At 53.3% G+C, this 20,591-nt stretch overlaps 3 protein-coding genes across 3 annotated transcripts; 1 reads left to right on the forward strand and 2 right to left on the reverse strand.

Annotated features, from left to right (window-relative positions):
• Positions 1 to 8,076: 8,076 nt before the first annotated feature.
• On the forward strand, positions 8,077 to 8,487 carry PHYSODRAFT_482561 (hypothetical protein; the record flags this gene model as incomplete). The annotated part of the gene is made up of 1 exon (XM_009521285.1): positions 8,077 to 8,487. A coding segment is annotated over one exon (411 nt), but the record flags the coding sequence as incomplete, so codon positions are not given.
• A 948-nt stretch (positions 8,488 to 9,435) lies between these two features.
• PHYSODRAFT_485673 (hypothetical protein) lies at positions 9,436 to 10,467 on the reverse strand (the record flags this gene model as incomplete). The annotated part of the gene is made up of 1 exon (XM_009521286.1): positions 9,436 to 10,467. The coding sequence occupies one exon, from the start codon at positions 10,465 to 10,467 to the stop codon at positions 9,436 to 9,438; it is 1,032 nt and encodes a 343-aa protein (XP_009519581.1).
• A 2,705-nt stretch (positions 10,468 to 13,172) lies between these two features.
• PHYSODRAFT_296427 (hypothetical protein) lies at positions 13,173 to 16,331 on the reverse strand (the record flags this gene model as incomplete). Its single annotated transcript, XM_009521287.1, has 5 exons — positions 13,173 to 14,050; positions 14,128 to 14,895; positions 14,939 to 14,974; positions 15,016 to 15,201; positions 15,314 to 16,331. The coding sequence occupies 5 exons, from the start codon at positions 16,329 to 16,331 to the stop codon at positions 13,173 to 13,175; spliced, it is 2,886 nt and encodes a 961-aa protein (XP_009519582.1).
• Positions 16,332 to 20,591: the final 4,260 nt, after the last annotated feature.

Here is a 20,591-nt window from a genome sequence, read left to right on the forward strand (position 1 = left end):
CTATGGGGTTCTTGTTCAATATCCAAGTTCGACCAAGAGTGCGTCTTGCCAGACTCCCGGGTTCCCAGAGTACGAGATCCACAAGTATTCGTACGACGTTGCTCACGAGCGCTGGGACCGTGAGGCATACCAAGAAGTCCTGGATTCTGAACCCTGGGAGACTATGCTTCAGGGTCGGTTCCGAGTGTTCAACTTCCATGAGCGAGAGCTACTCTCCGCGAAAGCGCTCAAGCTGATGGAGGACGTCGTGGACATCATGCACAAGCACGCACAGGCAATCTGGGAGCGCGGGCACTGGGTGCCTATTCCGACTGAAGAACAAGCAGACGCCACCATGGAATCTCAGCGGAAGTCGCGTCGAAACGCGCTACGCAGAGCGTACAAGACGCTCGTCGAGCGCTCGCGCAACACCCCTGGGTTCATCCCGTCGTTGTGGCACGAACCGGGTCTCTGGAAGTTCCCGGACAAGTGCTGCTACTGGATTTGGGAGGATCCCAGGGCCAAGAAACTCGGGGGAGCTAAGTGCAAGGACTTAGACGTCCAGCTAGCGACGTTGGACATTCGTGAGCCTGCTCGAGTCCAATGGAACACGGCGGCTGACGACGATGAGTGGCTACAATACGTGCCGAACAACATCAAGCGCCACATCAAGCCCCTGGCCATCCGCAAGCTCAACCCGCTGTCTCTCAAGCACTCGTGAGAGTCAAGGTCACCTCCAAATCCCGAGAACCACCTGAATTTCACATGTCGTAGCGTAACTCTCCATAATACCCAGGATTTCATCTCGATTTCAATGTCTTCCCCAGAAATTCATCATTTTCTGACTTGTTCTCTGGGTCATCCAACTTCGTTTACTGTCTCCATGTCCTTGTAAAGCTCGCCGCCTTCATCTTCCTTCTCACACACTGCCAAAGCCTCAGCAGTATCACCTTCTCCATAATCAAATCAAGTCAAATCACATTCACGCTTTCCGTCTCCAATATTCACACATTCCGTCGATTTTCCCCAGAGTTTCACAGTGTCACCCAGAGTTTCCCCTGAATATCACGTGTAACTCTGGGTCATTGTCACCCCAGAGTGCTAGAATCCTGGGTGATCATCTCCAGCCTGCATGGCCTGGAAACGGGCCCGCGCTCTTGCGTCTTGATTGAATTCGTAGAGCAGGGCACCACAGTTGAGCTTCGACACAGGCAGCCACTCGGTCTCATCATACCCCTTCCACTTCACAAGGTACTCACGAATTCGTCTCGCTGTCCGAGTCCGTTTAGTCCATCGCAAATCCAGGATTCGCTCAACTTCGTACTCATCGTTCGCAGCGTTGGGCTCCCAACTGTCTTCAGGCAATAGCGCCGCATCAAAGTCATCATCCTCGTCCACGTCGATCTCCACAGTGGGCCGCTTCGAGAATAGTGCTCTGGGTTTCAAACGGCTCACGTGTACCCAGGGATTCACGCGATATCCTGTGTTCTTGACCCTGAGTTTCACGCGGAAGTTGTCATGGATTTCCTGAATTCTGAAGGAGCCATGCCACATGTGAGCCAGTTTGCGGCTCAGCCCGGGCTGCACTTTGGGTATATACAGCCACACAGCATCACCGGCTGCGAATCCTGCCTTCAGTCGTTCGGACAGCTCTCTCCACTTCCTGGTTTGTTCGGCAGAGCGCGCGCGCTTGGCCTTCTTCTGAAGATCCTCGGCGCAAGCTTGTGCATAACTATAGTCACGCTGTAGCTTCCTGCGCCAGTCGTACGCAGTGTGCTCCTGGATACTCGAGGGCCTGGGTCCTAACATTGCAGACACCGTGCCGTGTGCGTCCCAGCCGTGCACCAGAAAAAACGGAGTGTCCAGGCGAGTGGCATCGAACGATGTATTCAGGGCAAACACCAGGCGCTCAGCATGGTCGTCCCAGTCACTCTGGTCCGCCTCAGCAATGTACGCTCGAATGCTGCGCACGACAGTCTGCACCGACCGCTCCTGTTGTCCGTTCGCCTGGGGGCGATACGCCAGAGTGGCTCGCTGCTTGCTACCCAAAAGTTCACGGAAGCGCATGAACACCTCACTCATGAACCTTGGGTCTTGGTCGTGCCTCAGCATCGAGCTCGCGCCGAATCTCCTGAGGACCTGCTCTTCGTACACTTCAGTGACATCTTGCGCCGTGGTGGAACTCATGGGTTTACACATGACGAATCCTGAGAACGCATCCTGAAAAAGCAGCAGGAACGTGTTCCCACGGTCCGACTTAGGCAAGTGTGTCGCGAAATCCATAGACACAACTTCAAAAGGGCGCCTCGGTTCGATGTTCCCAGGGGAAGGCCCTGGATTCTGAGGGCGCCCCTTGCCGCTGGCGCAATCCACACACTCTTTGACGAAAACTTCCACATCGGCGTACATGCCGTGCCAGTAGAGCTCAGAGCGCAGCTTCTCGTCCGTCCTCGTGATCCCCTAGTGCCCACCCTGAAAATCTTCGTGAGCGTAATGCAGGATATCCGGTCGCAGAGCTTTCGGCACCACGAGTCTGAGTTCGTCAACCATATCTCGGGGTCGATCTCTGGTAGACCGACTCAAGCGGTACAGGACTTCTCTGGAATCCAAAACGAAATCATCAGCGACCTTCGCGAGTTTCCTGGCTTGAGCGTGCGACAGCTTCGTCGTGTCTCCTTTCAGGAAATCCTTGAGTTGCAGCAGGTGACCATCTTTGTCCTGGTGCACTTTGATGCGTCGCCAGCGTTCCGCCTGGTACTCCAGAGGTCCCATGGGTTCGCTTTGGGCTTCCATCTCCTGAGTTCGCGCCTGGAGGTTTAACGCGCCCCTTAGCTGGGATCAGGTTTTCAGCGATCTCATCCAAGTGTTCTCTGGGGGTAATATCCGCACGCAGAATTGCAGCCAAGCCGTCTTCATCCCGTTGAACGCTGCGTATCTCCAGGTTCCAGTGGGACAACTTCAGACCCCACTTCACCGTTCGACCGTCTGCCGACTGCGAGGTCAGCAACCACTTCAACACAGAATATCGCGTGTAGACGACGATCTTAGGGCTGCCTTCAACCAAAGTGCGAAACACCTCCAGGACTCTCAGGATAGCAATCACCTCCTTTTCCGCAATGTGATACCGCAGCTCAGCGTCATTCAAGACGCGACCTGTGAATCGAACCGGGTGCACAATCCCGTCGTACTCCTGGCCCAACACAGCGGATGCTGCCCACGGGTTTACGTGGGGAATAATCATGAAGGGCCTTGAACGATCTGGATGTCTGAGCAACGGAGTCGAAACGATCTTGCGCTTCAGGATTTCAAAGGCTTCCTGGGATCTCGACAGGTCTCTCCTGGATTTCACTTGTTCCTCAGTTAGCTCGTACAGGACGGCCGCGATCACGGGTAGATCTTCAATGAACTTGTTGTAGTAATTCAGACTCCCCATGAAACTCTGGACGCCTTTCAGTGTCGTCGGGAACGGCAAGTCTTGGACCCCCTTCGCGATTTTAGGGGTCGCTCGGATGCCCTCAGCACTAATCTCGTGAGAGAGGTACGGAATGGACAACTTCCCGAATTCGCTCTTGGGAAGACTCACAGAGATATTCCAGTAACGTAATCGGAAGAGCAGCGCGTTCAGATCCTGGCACAGCTGCTCCCAAGTAGGCGCACCGTGGGCGATGTCGTCGATATACGAGCTTCGACCCAGGACAGGGCCCATCTGAGAGGGAGCCGGGATGTTACGCTGAAAAACAGTCATCTCATCCGTCAACACTGAAAGTCGCGGTGCATTTTCACCTGAAACTCTGGGTTCCCCAGAGTTCAACCCCCAAAAGTCCAAGACATCTTGGTCGACCTCAGCTTCTTCCTCAGGGGAAAGCCGCAGAAATCCCCACAGACAGTTATTGAGAACTGCCTGGTAGATCAGCGGCGCGTTCTTGAGGCCAAACGGCATCCTGACCCACTGGTAGTGCCCATAGGGACAGACGAACGCAGAGATCAACTTGGCTCTCTCGGTCATCTTGATAGCCCAGAAACCACTCGCCATGTCCAAGCTCATAAACCACATCGCCGACTCAAAGCCAATCAAAAGATCATCAATAAGCGGCAGCGGATAGTGTGAGAGCTTGATGAAGCCATTCACCACGCGATAGTCGATGCACATCCGGATGTCGACGCCATTCTTCTTGAGGACGATCACGATTGGAGATGCCCAGGGGGACGTAGAAGTCTCGATCAGCCCGTTCTCCAGAAGCTTCTTCAGAAGTTCATACACCTTAGTCCACAGGTGTGGTGCAATGGACCTTGGACGCTGGGCAACAGGTTTAGCGTCGCCTACATCCAGGTCACAAACCACTCCACGGGCAGGTGGGGGAGCTGCATTGCCGTCTCCCAAGAAGATCTTCCGATGATACTCCAGAATTCGCCTCACTTGGTCTTCCATCTCGGGCGTCGTTTTCCCAGGGACTCCAACATCTGCCTCCTCGATCTTGCACTCAGGGGTCAAGTCACGCATCTCAGGAAGCATAACCAACTGGTCACGCAACTGAGAGAGCAACTCACTTCCTTCACGTATGTAGACCGCAGGCTCGTAGTCGAGGTCCTCTGTCGAAAGTCGCATGCAGCGCTCATATTCCTGCTTCAGCTTCTCCAACGGAGTTCCCGGCATCCCTGAGATCGGGATATCCCAGTAGTCTTCAACAGCACCCTGAGAATCGTCGTCATCCACATCGAATCCCAGAGAATCACCTTCGTCGCACCACTGACCCTGAGAATCACTGCCAACTTCAACCTGTAAACTCAAGGTTTCAGCGGCCGTATCACCTTCAGGACTCATGCCCTCTGGGGTTCCGACAGTCTGCGAGGCAACATCGGTCACCGCCTCCTTCAGAACGTCACCCAAGTCACTCGTATCAACAGCAACTTCTCGGAGTTCAGGAGGGTCTTCAGGAGGCACTCCTTCAGTCTGAGTTGCAGCGTCTTCAGCGAAGCGCACGCGACGAGGCTTCGGTTTCCTGAGAATCGAGGCAAGCAGTGCCATGTCGGGGCCCTTTGCAGGTCGCGGCAGAATCTTCGTAGGCCACTGATACTCTGGGGTCTCGACACAGGATGGCTTAAGCGCAGCCAGGCGTTCCGCCCGAAGTCTGCCCTCACGCGACTGAACACTCTCCAGAATAAGCGTCTGCCACTCCCGATACGCAAACGAACCAGGGCGCACAAAGCGTCCGGCACGTGGGAAGAAGCCGTACTCCACAATTCGGGCGACTGGCGTTCTGTTGTGAATCCAGACGTCCTTGTCCGAGATGTTGACTACCTTCACGGCGACCGGCCAGGATCTCGCAGCGTAAATCAGGTGCATTACCCAGCGGTCACCTCGTCCTACCCACACAACCTCACGCTGTGGGTTCGTCGGTCCATACGAGATCTTCACCACCTTGGATTCCCCAGGGGCCAGATACCAACTACCTGTGGTTTCCACGGGCATGTCGACACCCAGGCGATCCTCTGGAATCCATCCACACATCATCATCGCCTCTTCATCCGGAAGTGTCGCGAGACCTTCGCGAACACTGATCCTCACTCCAGCTGCAAACATGAAACTCATACCCAGAAGAACTTCGATCCCTTCGCCGATGTTAGCAATCCAGACATCCAGGAGATATATCACCCTCGAACCGAGAGTAATCTTCACCTGAGCACTGGCACCGATGTACGTCGGAACGCCTCCCATGCCAGACACCTTGGTTTGCTTGTGCGACTTGAGTGTGAGTCCGAGCTTACGCGCTTAGTCGAAGCTCACAATATTCACAGTCGCACCGGTATCCAGGAGAACTCTCGTCCGGCAGTCGTTCACAGCACCATGCACCATCGCCACATCACGTTTCTTTGGGTCAGGATCATTGTTTTCCCACCATCCGTAGCGCTCTCCAGGGTTCAGCTTGTACTCCACAATTTCTTCAGAGTTCACCGACCCAGAGTTCGCTTGTTCAGGATGCTGGTTTTCAGGGGAAGTCATGAAATCCTGAGTCAAAGTAGTCATGCATTGTTGGTTATCTTGGGTTCTTGTTCTCAGCTCCGGGCCTACATACACTAGAACACATAACTCTGGGGCCTTCTTCAGCCCGGCGCGTACTGGGTCCCCACCCAGCGGGCTTATTGGTTTGACGGCCTCCCAGAGTTTGCTTCGCCATCCAGGAGTTTATCCAGGATTTGGCTCGGCATGTCCTTCAGTGCACCTTGGCGGGCGAGTTTTTTCACAGCTTCCAGTGTCTTCCAGTCTTCACACGGTTTCCCGAGATGCAGTTTGCCACAGTTCTCGCACGGTTGCGCGCGACACAAGTGAGTCGGATGACCCACTTCCAGGGAGCGATCACACTTCACGTCTTTCCAGCAGTTTTCCTCTGGGTGCCCCCACTTGCCGCACTTCTCGCAGAACTTGTCCCAATTCGGGTTTTCGCGGCGAGGGGAACGGAATCCAGAGTTCGCGTTCGGTCCTGGTTGGGCGTTCGGTGGACGCCATCCCATGTTATCCATCACGCGATAGACCTCGTTCGTCAGCGTCTGAGTCCACTTGGCACCCTTCATACTCGCCAGACTCCCAGCGCTAGGCGTAGAAGCTTCTTCTCCAGAGATCTCACGAGTTGACCCTGAATTCGCGCTCGCACTTCGGGCTGAAACTCTGGGTTCGTCCGTGATTTCCTGGAAACGCGCGTGAATTTCAGGGTCTTCGTCTGGCTCAGAGTCAGAGACATCGCCCCTAGTCACATACGCACGTCCTTGTCGCTTCGGCTTGAAACGTCCCTGAGGAATATTGTCGGCACGAAAGTCACGAACTCTGGGTGGCGGAGCATCATGGTCGCTGCGGCTCCAGACATCTTCGTCCTGTTCCAGAGCGTACTCTAGATCAGCGATACTCCTGAATCTCTGGCCCTGCAGCGACGTCTTGAGGCGCGTGTCCCTGAGTTTCGTGACGAACCTCCGGATATGTTTCTCCAGGCGCTTCGAAGACTTGCGAAAGTCAATGTCAGCCTTCCCAGCGGCGGAATTCAGACGATAAAAGAAATCCAGGGCGCTCTCTGAGTTCTTCATCTCCATCGTGAAGTAACGTTCAGAGTACGACGAGCGCGCTTTGCAGTACTTCTTCCTGAATGCAGACGCCAACTCCTTCCAGTCACGCTGAGTGTGTTTGGGCAACTGGTTGAACCAGTCACGCGCAGCTCCCGAGAGTTTCAACTTGAGTTCCTGAATTCGCATCTTCGTAGACCAACCTCCCTGAGCCGCCATGTTCGCAAAACGCTCCCACCAATGCACGCGTTCCCTGAGTGACGCCTTAGTATCGAACTCACCCAGAGTATTCGAGTTGATGTACGGTCTGAACGTCAGGAGCGTAGTGCCAGCTTGAGCCGTAGAGGCCGTCATCAGGTTAACCCCAGGGTTCCCGTCCGAACTGTCATCCGAACTCTCAGAGGACGAGTCATCGTCGCTGGAATCGGAGCTTGGGTCTGAGTCCGAGGGTGGATTGACATCCTGACGCTTCTTCTTCTTCTGCCGGTGTTTCTTGGGTGCAGAGCGCTTGGAGTCTGCTTTAGAGTCCTGCGAGGCCTTAGAGGTCGCTGTTCTCCTGGGATCCGACGTCTTCCCCAGAGACACAGGCTCGAGCTTGACATCCTGCGTCACCTTGGTCTCCGTAGCGCCATATCCCCGCTTGACGCGCGCGATTCTGCCGGAAGTGTCGGCGGGAGTCTGCGCGAGGGTCGCTCTTAGCTGGGAGGCGGCGACTTCGGACGTGTTCTTCGGATCAGCTGTCTCCCGTCTCTGGCCTGTGACACTTGCGATTCCGTTGATTACGCCACTGGATTCTTGGGGTCGGGTTGCAACTTCAGGGTTCTGAGCCACTGACGACCTCACATTTGTTGCCAAATCAGGGGCGACGGTTGCGCGACGCGCTTGAACTTGGGCCAATGTTGCACGAAGGTCGCGCACTTGGCCGGCTTGGAAGCGCTGGATATTCTCGGAAGACTCCCGCTCTCGCTCTTTCTCCGCCTCAAGTTCTTGGACCTTCTGCTCCATAGTTGACATTTGTTCCTTCCAACCGGCGTAGGTCTGGGAAACCCAGCGCGCGCGCTCCGAGTCGGCTTCGGCTTCGTGCTGTTGCCAGCGCTCGGCGTAGGCGGCATCCAGGCGCTCACGCTCAAGACGTACAGCTTCCGTGATACTCTGGGTCATCCCCTGAGTTTCAGTGGAACTCTGGATCTGGCGAGCCTCCACGTCCTGCGCACGCCGTTCCGCTTCTCCTCGGGCGATCTCAGCGTGGACCAAGCGATCCGTAAGTTCCTGGATCTGGCGACGCGCGTCCAGGTCACGTTGTTCCCTGAGGCGCTCGCGCTGCAAGGCATCCAGGCGTTCTCTGGCGAGAAACTCGCGTTGCTCCTGTTCCATGCGGGCCTGCCACTCCTGCTGTTGTCGCAAGACGTTCAGCTCGATTTGGGCGGGCCCAGACCTCGCGGACACGGACGAAACTGACCCAAGATTCCTGGATCCACTCGAGCGGCTCGACGCAGATGATTTTCTGGATTTCGTCGAGCGTCGAGAGCGCACCTCGCTCTTAGAGCTCTGGTGTTGACTCCGCTCATCGGCGCTGACATCCCTTGGACCACCAAATCCAGCAATCGGGGCAGAAACCCTGAGTTTCGGCTCGGGAGTCGTGGCTGAAATCCTGGGGAGACCGGCCTTCCTGGGTGCGATCTCTGCGTCAGAGTGCACCGACGATGCCATCTAAACGTCATCTTGGTCGACTGACACAATACGCGACGGGATGACTGTCCGCGTGACCTGAAATCCAAGATCACCGGCAGCTGCAAAGCCACCGGCACTCTGGGCCACAAGCGCTAGAGCTCCAACTCGTTGTCCAAGCGACATCATCGACGAAGACGAAGAGCTACCATAAGACGTTTGAACGCCCGAGGCAGTACTCTCATCCGAAGCGCGCGAGGTACCGATGACACTTGGCACCGCGCCTGGGGTAGCGTCCTTGGCTTCCGCCTCCAGAGAATCACGTCCATTGGACATGGAATTCAGGGGAGTGGAATTCTGAAGCGAGGCACCAGTCGAAGACTTGTACGCTGGAAGAGAGGACAGCGACGGTGTAGACAGCGCGGATGGCGTTGACGGGACTTGTGGCCGAGGCGGTACATGCTGAGTACGCTTGGATCGTGGCTCACCATCACTCGACCCTCGTGGGCTCCGTGAAATCCGGAGTCCAGTGACTCTGAATCTCAGGACAAACTGTCGGCTCAGTAGATCCGCATCGTAGTCCGTCATCAATAGATCACCGTCTCCATCTTCCTTGTGGTAGTCCAGTCTTGGTGCTTGCTCTTGGGCGCTTGGTGCGGCGTGATCTTCGGAGTTTACCTTGAAAGGCACACCAGCTATCACCAATCTCCACTCGACCAGTTCCACAGCGATGAAATTCTAGGTTTCCTCCATGACAGAGCGCACCAGACTTTCTGGAATCCTGGAAGCACGCGTCGAAGACCAGCCAGGGATCAAATTGGCAAACTCAAATCCGGCTTCGAAGAACAGAGTCTGCAGAATGGCGACGCATTCGCGGGTGGTCATGATACTCTGGGGAATCGTAGTCGCCATGAGGTCCTGAGCAGTTCCGACGCCCCACCGGGCGAGGTGAAACTCAGAGATCCAGGCTTCATCTTGATTCTCCAGAGACAAACGCCACTTGAGGTAGTCTCCCGTTGCGTATGCGGCCGCGAAGTACGAGTTGGCATCCGGTTTCGGAGTCGGCCACTCATAAACGACACTTGGCGGCGTCACCTTCCCAGGATTCACCTCTTCCCAGCGTCGAACTTCACGTCGAACGTACAGCACCATGCTCCCGGCGTCCAACGCCGCTGCTCCCGATTCCGGAGCAGGCGCAGCAGCTTCCCGGATGTCGCTTTCAGGCGTCTTCCTGGGTGCCGCCTGCGAACTTGGCGCTGAAACTCTGGGTTCAGGTGGTGCGAACCCAGAATTCACCTTGGAACTCTGAGTCTTCGCCTCCTCCTTTGCTCGCACGGGCTCCGACTTCACTTCCACAACAGACTCGTCCGAAGATGAGACCAAGTCAATCACCTCCGGAGGCTCAACCGCATTGGCGCCTCCCTCAGACGCCTGAGCACCACCCTCGCGGGTGTGTTCCTCTGGGACTTCAGGAATCCGCGACCCAGAATTCACCTCCGTCGAACCTTGGAACCCAGGGGAAACTTCTTCCTCCTGAGTTTGCGATCCAGCGGCAGGCTGACCTTGGACTGCAGACGCCTCGACGCCCCCACCTTGCACTGCCTCGCTCTCGCAAGCAGCCTTCTTCGCCTTCCGAGCGTCGCGGACGACTATTTCCAGGTCCTTATGCTCCTCAGGCTCCATACCTTGAACACGACGCGACTGACGTGACGCCTCACCGCGTCCTCCGTCACCGCGTCCACTCTTCTTCGCCCCTCGTCCTCCAGGCATCTTGGTAGCTTGAAGTTGACGGGTACTCAACACTTCTTCAACACTTGATTCCGGTGAAATCCTCGACAATCGAATCCGGGCACGCGCACCAGCTGAGGCGAGGCCGATGAAACCTTTGTCGCCCAGGGGGGTTCGTATAGCGCAGCCCAAGACTGTTCCCCAGGGGTAGACCCAGAGAATCGACTTGAGAGTCAACAGCAAGAAGATAGACCCAGAGATTCGCAGCCGCAAAGCTTTAAACCCTGAGAATCACACTCCTTGGTTGGCGTGGGTACCTTGTGTAGTCCCTGTCGGCTCGTTTGTCTTCGACGGAACGGCACTCCACCGGTTGTAAATGTAGCCTCGAAGAAGTGCGGGAGCGCACGTCTACTTCAGAACGCACCTCCACACCAAAAGGCAAACCCAGAGAATCAGATCCCTTGAAACCCAGAATATCACGAATTCAGGGTCCAGGATTTCAGTCAACTCTGGGACTTGGAACTCAGAAGACACCTTACCCAAATGCCCTCCTAGCTCGATAAAACCAACAAATACAGAGTATACAAACACTACAACTAGCCGTCACTTATTCTTTTGGACCCTTGGACGGTGGGTCACACACACACACTAGGCTCACTCGAGTCTGAAATTCAGGGGCCTAGCTCCCCTGAGACTCACACAAACGCGCACCACCTCCAATAAAGGAGGAAAATACAATCACTATCAGTTACCTTCCCTTCACACAAGCAGTCAATACAAAATCCTGGAGGCGACTACCTAGCACCCCAGAATACCCTCTGGAATAATATGAAATGGGCTACCACGAGCACAGCAAGTGACCCAACTAGGATATGGAATAGATGGATCACCCCAGGAAGCTCAAGGCCGTCGCTGGTCACCACCTAACTGGACTTGAGTTTGATGGAGCCCACACAGACGGCTGTCCTTCGCCGTTGATGTGCCCTTAGCGTCCCGCGGTCGTAGTCTCGGGTCCTCCGGATTTCCGTCGGCAGGCTTGGCCGAAGTCACTTGCGCAGTACAGGGTAAAAGGAACTCTGTTTGGTTTTTATCAGCTACTTCTCTCTCTCTCTTCTTCGGGCAAATATCTTATGTTCACTATGCTTGGGGTCAAAATGTCTTGTCTTGAGTATACCTTGGGATCAGCGGTCCAATCTTGCGATCGGCTTGCGAATCCATTGTCGCACGGCGTCGAAAGTGCCAATTGTGGGTCCTTAGACTTGGTTTAGTATGGTACAGGACTCCCTCTCGACTCCTCGAAAGTATCCAGTCTGTGCATCCATGACGGTTCTTCAAGGTCACGCATCATTTTGATTGCAGACTGGCTTCGAACTGACTCGAATCCCTGAAAACCAGGTGACACTCAGGGTCATCTTCTGAAATCCTGGGAATTCTGAGGAATCTTGGGGAACTGTGGGGATTCTTGGGTGTTGGCTCGGGAAACACTTAAGTTCAGTATAGAGAGTCTGGATTTATGGTCCAAACCCAGGGAATCATCTTTGGAACTCTGGGTCACCTGCACTCAGGGATTTGAACTCTGGGTCATCGTGCGGCACTCTAGGTTTTCCGTGCGGCACTCTGGGTAACAAGTCTGCTGCAGTGCAGACTCGTGTGTATCTCCTCAAAGCCACACTTTTAGTGGGTTTAGCGGCCTCCTGCGCATGATCATGGTAGTAGTGGGTTGATTCTCAGGGTAATTTGATCCTCTGGGGCACTCTGAGCCACAGCAAGATGAGGCGTACTCTGGGATACATTCTCCAGAGACATTTTCCGCCAGACTTTAGGCACTCATCGTAAGGGAAAGTCCGCGGCTGGACTGAATGTTCTCTGAAATTATGGGCGTGCACTCCCAGGATTCACACTTCCAGCCAGTTGGGCCCATCTGCGGTCAGACGCTGGATTCATCCCGAGAAATCACTTCTCTCCCACAGTCGCCATCCATGTCACACGGATACAGCCGCGCCGTATCCAAGTCATCCACCAATCAGCATCCGATACAAACTCCAGGTCACAGAGCTGACGGCACATCGTCGGCAATTTTCTGGGGACCGCCTCGTGTCAGAAGAGCACCCACTTCGGCCACTGCACTTTGCGGTACGCTCTCTGCAGCTGGTCCAATGTCGTCCCTGTGGCACTCTGAAGGCGTCGCACTGCCCGCCACTGACCTGTGCACCGTACCGTGCGTTTCACACTAACCGCGCGGTCGATAGCTTGCTGACACTGACTTCTCTCGCCCCACAGATCTTTTGCTGTCTGGTACGTGCACGTGTACAGGTTGCGAATCGCTTTATCCAGCCACTGGCGCGTGTTGTCATCATCCGTGTTGTGCAGGGCATCTAGCGGTTCCGTCAGACACATTCTTCCTGTTGACAGGTTATCCTCCATTGCAATCCGAAAGTCATCAAAGTCGCTTTTACTTCTATTCTTCATATTCAGCACTTTAACCGCTTGAACATTGCGAAGCCGCCGTCTGCACTGCTGAGTACGGTCCAACGCGATGCACACGAATGGTGTGCCGACATGGTCCCCTTTATTGAGCGAGTACAGCCATATGCCACTTTCTCGTATCTGATGTGAGTGCCGTCTTGAAATGTAGATGTCGTCTAGCGCCGATTTTTCCCCCCATTTTGGTATGTGAAGCGCTGAGACGTACTGTGGCGGTGTTTGAAAGTCGACACGATGCTATTAGTTTGAGTCCACAATCGAAATTAATCACTCGCAACCCTTGCAGCCGTCTCTCGCTGGCCCACCCCGTCCCGATCAAGGTCTTCGTCTGGGTAAGTGTTGAAGTCGCCCGCTAATACACAGATGTTGCCACTTTGTTCCGCTATCTGAGCTTGCCGTTCGATCCAGGAGCGCTCACGCCGTGTCTCCTCTGGGTTACGATGTGGGCTATCCGGGCAATAGGTTCCTATGATGGTAAGATCCGTGTTGCCCCCCAGTCGGAAGTGCATGCTCAGTGACCGGCCCGACTGCGAGTATGCAGTGCAGCTTTTCCTCCAGCGCGACTGCCACCGTTTTTTATCCATGACGATTGCAACCCGATCATTTCTAACCAACATTAAGGTTGGGGCTGCCGCTCCATCACGTGATCTACTCCATACAAATCGTTCTTGGGCGCCCTGGATTCCAGCGTCTGAAAGTACCAGGAAGTCAACGGAATTTGCTATAAACCACACTCTAATTTCTTCCATCTTACTCCATGTGCCCTTGCTAATGTTCGCGGTGGCAACGCGGATATCCAGGTCTGCGTTGCCCTCGCGCACGGTGCCCTGGTCCCCTATGTAGTGTTCTGCAAAATGTTCCCTTTGCAAGATCTCCTCACGGACGGCATGTTCGCCGCCTTCGGCACTATACTGCCCACGTTCCACGATTGGGTTCCATGCACGCCTACGCCGTCCGCGGTGATGCCGGGTGGAGTTTGGCCGATCTGGCTCTAGTGTTATTAATCTGCGATCTTCTTGCTCTGAATTTTCCGCGTCGTCCGAAGAATAAACCTGCACCTGGTCAATTGTTGTGGTTGCAATCACCCCCACTGACCTTGCCTCAGGATGTACAGCCACTACCGTTGGGACCACGCTTAGTGCTACAAGTAGAATTAGGAACAGATACCTCCATCCAGCAAATCGTTTTGTGCGGTGTGTTATTGGCGGGAGCCTGTACCGCTCTCGAGACCCCCACCGCCAAAATTCGGAATATTCATCGACTGCCCGATCTGCAGCAAGAGCGCCTTGATGTCCGAGGAGGTTTCTTGCTGCGAGGCTCTCATTTCTGCTATCGCCGTATCGTGGGCATCCAGCTTAGTGTTGAGTTCTTGGGTGTGACGAGCAAGCTCGATTTGTATGTCCCTCCGCACGAGTTGGGACTGTTCGCGTACTTCGGCCGCGATTAACGACTTGATCATTGGCATCATGCTCCCGGGTACGAGTTGCCCGTGCGACTCAAGTCTGTTTGCATCGAGACGCTCTCTCAGAGTAAGCGAGCGCCCGCTGTTTCCGGGTACGAGTTGTCCATGCGACTCGAGTCTCTCTGCCTCGAGACGCTCTCTCAACGTAACTGATCGTTCACTGCTTCCTCCTTCGCTACTCGACCGACCGTTGTACTTGATGTGCCCATGCTGCGGAGATGCATGGGATCCGGGGGAGCTTCGTGCTGGTCCTCGACCAAACCTACGAGCTTGATACTGCTCTTGATCGCTCCGGCGCTGGTGGCCCCCGTTCCAGTCTAGTGATTGTATCTTTGAGCAGGTTCGTTGGAAGTGTCCTGGGCGGTCACACCCGAAGCAGAGGTGACGGCCATCCGGGTTGACTCGGTTCACAAACATGCGGATGTTGCCAATCATAAGCCGCTTGGATTGTTTGAAGTTGAACATTTCATACAGTCGGGTAGTGTCTTTAGCGGTTGCTAGGTCAATGTCCCCCGATCGTCGTCCTGGAGGGCATGTTACTCGCGCACCATCAAATCCCAGACCTACCAGTGTAGTCTCTATCACTCATGCTTTGAGCTCTGGCTGAATACCATACAGGTGAAGACGACATTCCATCCTTGCACGTTCCGAGGCAGCCCTCGGTCGCACCATCATCTCGCGCTGGTAGTCCCACTGGACGCTCTTAATTGGCTTCAGCGTGATCGTTGACCCGTGTTGAATATCACGCACAGTCTCCCAGTCGTGCGCCAACCAGGCCTTGTACATGTCGATACGTTCGCAAACATCAGTCGGAAAGCGTACTCCGGGACCTGTGTTCTTGGGCTTTCAGTAGTCTTGTTGATGCAGGAAATCGCAGGCCATTTGAGCGCACGCCCTTGCTTCCGTCCGTGCGATACCGCGATACCCTCAAACGCCCCACACCTCTGCAGTAGTTTGTGTAGATCCACCGCCGATACCGGATTCGGGTTCCTGTACTCGATCTGCAAAATATCAAGGTTGGTGACCCCTTCTCGGGGTAGTACGGCTCCACCCACACGGTGACGCCATGCACTTTCATGTATCCTTTGCGCAAGAACTTCCAAAGTGCCCGGTTGTTGATAACCGGTGTTGCAATCAGTTCTTCTGCTGGCTGGCTGGTCGGGATAAGCTTATCACTGAACTGGGTCCCGTGCGATCCGCACACTTGGACAATGCCAGGGGCCAGCTCCATGATTCCCACAGGCCCAAGCGTTTCCACGAAGGTCGACGTCTCGTCGATGGAGAACGCTAGCATCAGCTGCGTAGACTTGAAACTTTCTTCGAATGCCACCCACTCTGCTTCCGAGTGGTAATGATCGAGCACTGCTTCTCCTTCGATGGCCCTGTCTCCGTTTCCGGTGTCACGTTGCTCCTCCTGCATCATTTCATCCTCTTGATCAGCGCCGTTGTCGTCTGTGTTGAGGCCCGCGTTCATGTCCACGTCCCCGCTTTGCTCGTAGCTTCCTAGCGTCGGTTGGACCGTGTTTTCCGTAGTTCCCTCGTCACGTGGCCGCAGTCCTTCTAGTTGAAATGCTCCTCCGTCTCGGGGTTTCACTGCTGCTTTGCGAACTTCTCCTGCCGTCACCTTCCCTTGCTTCCGCACACATGTCGCTTCCGTCGTCACCTTCCGTGGGCTGCCTCTAACACGGGGCTTAGGCGAGGCAGGTGTCGGCATTTTGCTGAGTTTCTTCGGTTCTTTCTCGTCGCAAGGTGTAGTCGTCGTAGATTCTTGTTGTTTGCGACCTCTGTCACTTGGTTTCTCTTTGGGTAGTTTCATTTTCTTCGTGTTCCAAAATAGATGCTTCTCTTCGTCTTCTCTCGCTCTTGTTGACTCGGGCTTCGAGCGGAGTCTTGATCTCTTTTTAATATCTGTACTCTGTCTCCTTTGATCTTGATCTTCTTGAGGCCGGACGTGGGCCATTTCGTTGTTGTTCTGCATTTCTCCGTTCTCGTCTTGATCCTGGTGCAGTCACGTGGCGATCGGCAGATCGCACGCGCCGGAGTGCCTGGGCCGAGTTTCCCTCCGGTCGTCCGTTACACTCGCCTCTCTGTGGCAAATTGGAAACTTAAACCCCGGTATTGTGAACCTCATTGAGTAAAAGTTTATTATTTATTCGACTGCAGTCGTGCCGACTCAGGTCTTTCTGCAAGTACAGCTTCAGGTACATCTGCTCAAAGGAAGACCAGAACACATTTGTTGTGGCTGCCACCAACGATCACTCAGAGCGTAGTCGCAAAATTGACATGTGACGCAATGATGCCTAAGTCACGTGACAAGCGGCGCTTTAGTTAAGGTACTTTCGATGAGTGCAGTTAAAGTGCTCGTTGCTTTTTTATTTTCGTAGATGGGGTCGGCCACAGGGGCCTTAATCTGAATGTACAAAAGTGTGCTTGAAAATACATGTATGAGTCATTTTCAAGTGATCGTTTAGTACTACGAACACTACACTCGTAGACTACGAGTCGTAGTCTAGTACTGCGAAACAAAAATGGTGCACATTCGCGTTGCATTTGTAGAGGCAGCAAACTTCATTAGAGACGCGCTTTATATTGACCTCTGAACTTGGCGCACATTTTCAGCTCGTTTGAGCTTCGAATCCAGCTCAGCAACTTTGGTTGGTATAAATGTACTCATATCTTAGCTACGATAATATTGGTACTATTTCTTAGACCCGGGGTGGTGGTCTCAATTGGACAGAGGACAGGTAAAAACTGATGAGTTGATTAACTGGTTATTGCTGGTTATACGCTCTTGGGAAACTGAATTGTTGATCTTCCTTGGGTGAATTGGGTATCAGAGGTAATTATTGTTGAGTGATTGTGATGAGATATTGGATTGGAGAGTATATCAATTTATTCTTCTTCCATTTTTTGTCCTTGGTGGGATTTGAACTCCGGACCCAGGGGCGTAACTAGGCACGATTAGGGGGGGGGGCGTGCCCACCCCCCGGATTGGTGGAAGACAATTTAACTAAGTGCTTACGTGTATTAATGCATTAAATGTCAATGCGGCGCTCGGTGATGGTGCCAAATCGATCAATTGCATCATCTCTGTTGATGGCTCCAGATAAGTCGCGCTCAATTGAAAGTAGCAAGAGATGCGACATCAATTCATCGCCCAGCGTAGTTCGTAGTCGTATCTTCACCCGCTTCATTGTAGACAATGATCGTTCGGTGCTTGCAGTTGACACAGGCAGAACACACACGAGCTGTAGCAGCCGATACAAGATCGGGAAAACCCTCTTCATGTCTGTAGCCACCATCGCTGCACTCAAGTCACCCAAGGACTTGAGCCCTTTGAAGCGATGATCACGTCGAGCGATAGCACCAAAGTGGACAGCTTGATCAAACACCGCTTGGAACTGCCTATTGAAGTCGTTGGGGTAATAGTCCATTGCAATGCGTCTGATATCGTTGGGATTCCAGCTTGAAAAATTGTTTTTGGGGCTTAGACCACCGCACAGACCCATAAAACCAAGAACATCTACACCAAATCGAATTTTTAGCTCCTGAAGAATGCTTTTTACAACCGGCAAGTACACATCTTCGTAGAAATGTTGTTCTTGGGTTTGCTGAGTATCGTTGTCTGCACCAGGGACATCACGTTTCCCTTTGCCTCAGTGTCGCGATCCTCGCCGAAACCACGGCGCCTTTATTGCAGGCACCAACATCCCCCCACTAGCTGGCAGTGTGCTACAGAAACCAACACACCTAATCCATACAGCAGTGAAACTGTTCTCAGCCTCACTGCGCATAGGCGTATCAATCATTTGCTACAGCTCTTCTTGAATTCGCACCGCTAACAATGCAGCAGAGGCGACGTCCATATCATTTTTTGCAGATATTGCGATAGCACGTTAAGTTTCCCGAGCACAGTAATGAGAACTTCTACGTGAAAAACGAATTGAAAAGTCCACATTTTGTCGAGAGTTCCAGCAGCATCAGCTCGCTTTTGAGGATCGACAGCATCACTAGCTACCGTTCGAAGCACGTTAGAGATCGGCATCCATAGGGATCTAACGCGAATTAGGGCCCTCACACGACAATTCCATCGCGTAGGACTAAGCGCCTCTGTGTTCATAGCTGATTCAGCCCCTGGCCAGTCTCCAGAGCGCCCTCTCTCAGTAGTTTGTCCTTCTCGTCACGCGCTGTGTCCATTAACATACCATTCCGTTTGCAAGAGGCACCACACGTAGTATGAATGTTTTGCACAACATCAAAACATTCTACCACCGAAACATTTTTTTTGGCTGCACACACAATGGCCAGGTTCAACCTGTGTGCGAAGCAGTGCACGTAATATGCGTACGGACATTCTCCACACACTCTTGCTTGGAGTCCTATGTAGTCCCCCGACATATTAGCTGCCCCGTCGTATCCTTGGCCGCGTAGATTGAGCACTGGGATGTTCCATGCTGTAAGCTGGTTCATGAGGCCGTCGAAAAGATCAGCAGCTCCCGTTGACCGAACATGAACTACCCCTAAGAATCGCTCCAGATTTCGTCCCGTGCGAGAGCACACAAAGCGCACCACTATCGACATAAATTATTTCTTGCCTTCGCAGCTGGCGTCGTCAACCAACACGGAAAAGTACTTGCCAGCCATTTCGTTGTCAATAATATTTTCACGGACCAAGTCCGCTGCGGATTGCACGAACTGCTGCTGCACTAATGGAGACGTGTACTGGGCGTTGCGCGGTGCAGAAGACATTCCGCTCGAGAAATCAGTAACTTTCTCCATCATAAAGCCAACCATCTCCAAAAGGTTGCTTTTATTTGATGACATATCCTAATGCATACAACAAACAAGCAAAACAAATTAAAAACAGAAGCATAAAAAAGTTTTTGCCATGCATAACTTACTGCCTCAGAATGCCCACGGAAGGGTATTCCTTGTCTAGCGAGAAAAAGGCAAACATCAAATATCATGCCAAGCCGCATGCGGTTTTGGGCTCGTTGCGTTCTATCGGCGCAGGCAAGAGATAATCGATGTCGTGCCTTGCTGAAAGCAACTCTACATAAGCTGCATGTGTACTGTGGTGCTTCGAAAATGATTCACTTATGTGCGCCGCGAATCCATCCTTACTGCACGTTTTTTTTTAATTATTGAACCCTTGTGACGGCGTTGTGTACACATTAGTCTGTTTGTCCACGAGCATGACCTCACGACTCAGGTAACACCATAGACAATAAGCTGCATCCGTGCTCGCCGAGTACTCCAACCACGGATACTTTTCGTACCAAGACGACTGAAAAGAGCGCATCTTGCTGCCGAACTTACGGGCGGGGTATTGGCTCAAGCAAGGCTGATGGGCCCTCAATCGAGCGTACGTACGAAGCACTGCGTTACGGAGAACCGGGTCGTAGGATAGCTGGTCTATTAGGAACAAGTTCGGGGGGCGATCAGCAGGATCGGTGCGCACGAAGTCGCTGCGACTGCACTCTCGATGATCCAGCGGTACTTCGTTCAACTGACACCATGCCGCCGTTTCCTTCTTTTGGTGCTCTAGACCATTCTTTGTAGGAACATCGTGTTGTTGGACAGCATGTTGCTTAGGTATGGTCTGCTCGCTGCTGATGTCGGGCTCACTACGCTTAAAGAACGCGGTGATGCTCACCGCCTTGAGCCGTTTAGGCCCCATGAAGCCTAGAGGTGAATACACGATAGTGGCGGCTGCCGCAGTGAAGCGCCGCTTCAACTAAATTTGAAGTCTACTTTCGAAACCCTAGCCCCGTGTCCCCCAAGAAAAAAGGTCTAGTTACGCCCCTGCTGGAACCTTTACCCAGTGGGCTACCAGCAGCCCCTCTACAGAGGACAGGTAAGAGTTCGCAGTGCTGGAAACAATGCGCGTTCATTCGCTTTTTTTCGAAATCACTATACTATACTACTACTACTACTACTACTGAGGACTTGAAATCCTAGCATTGCTTTTTCAAACGCATTTGAGATAGTACTACTGAGAGCGATATTAGTAATCGCGTTACTAACGACGAACATTTCGTCGGTTTTCAAACAGGATTGGCTCGGAATTGCCGACGAAATGTTCGTCGTAGTAATCGCGATTACTACGAATGTTCGTCGTTACTATTGCCGACCGGACCCCTCTTTTAACGTTTTGACTACCGGGCCAGGAAAGCGAATGCATGCAACGAAGTCGAGCTCTGAATTCTAGTTCCATGTA

Source organism: Phytophthora sojae (assembly GCF_000149755.1).
Source record: "Phytophthora sojae unplaced genomic scaffold PHYSOscaffold_2, whole genome shotgun sequence".
NCBI lineage: Eukaryota > Oomycota > Peronosporomycetes > Peronosporales > Peronosporaceae > Phytophthora > Phytophthora sojae.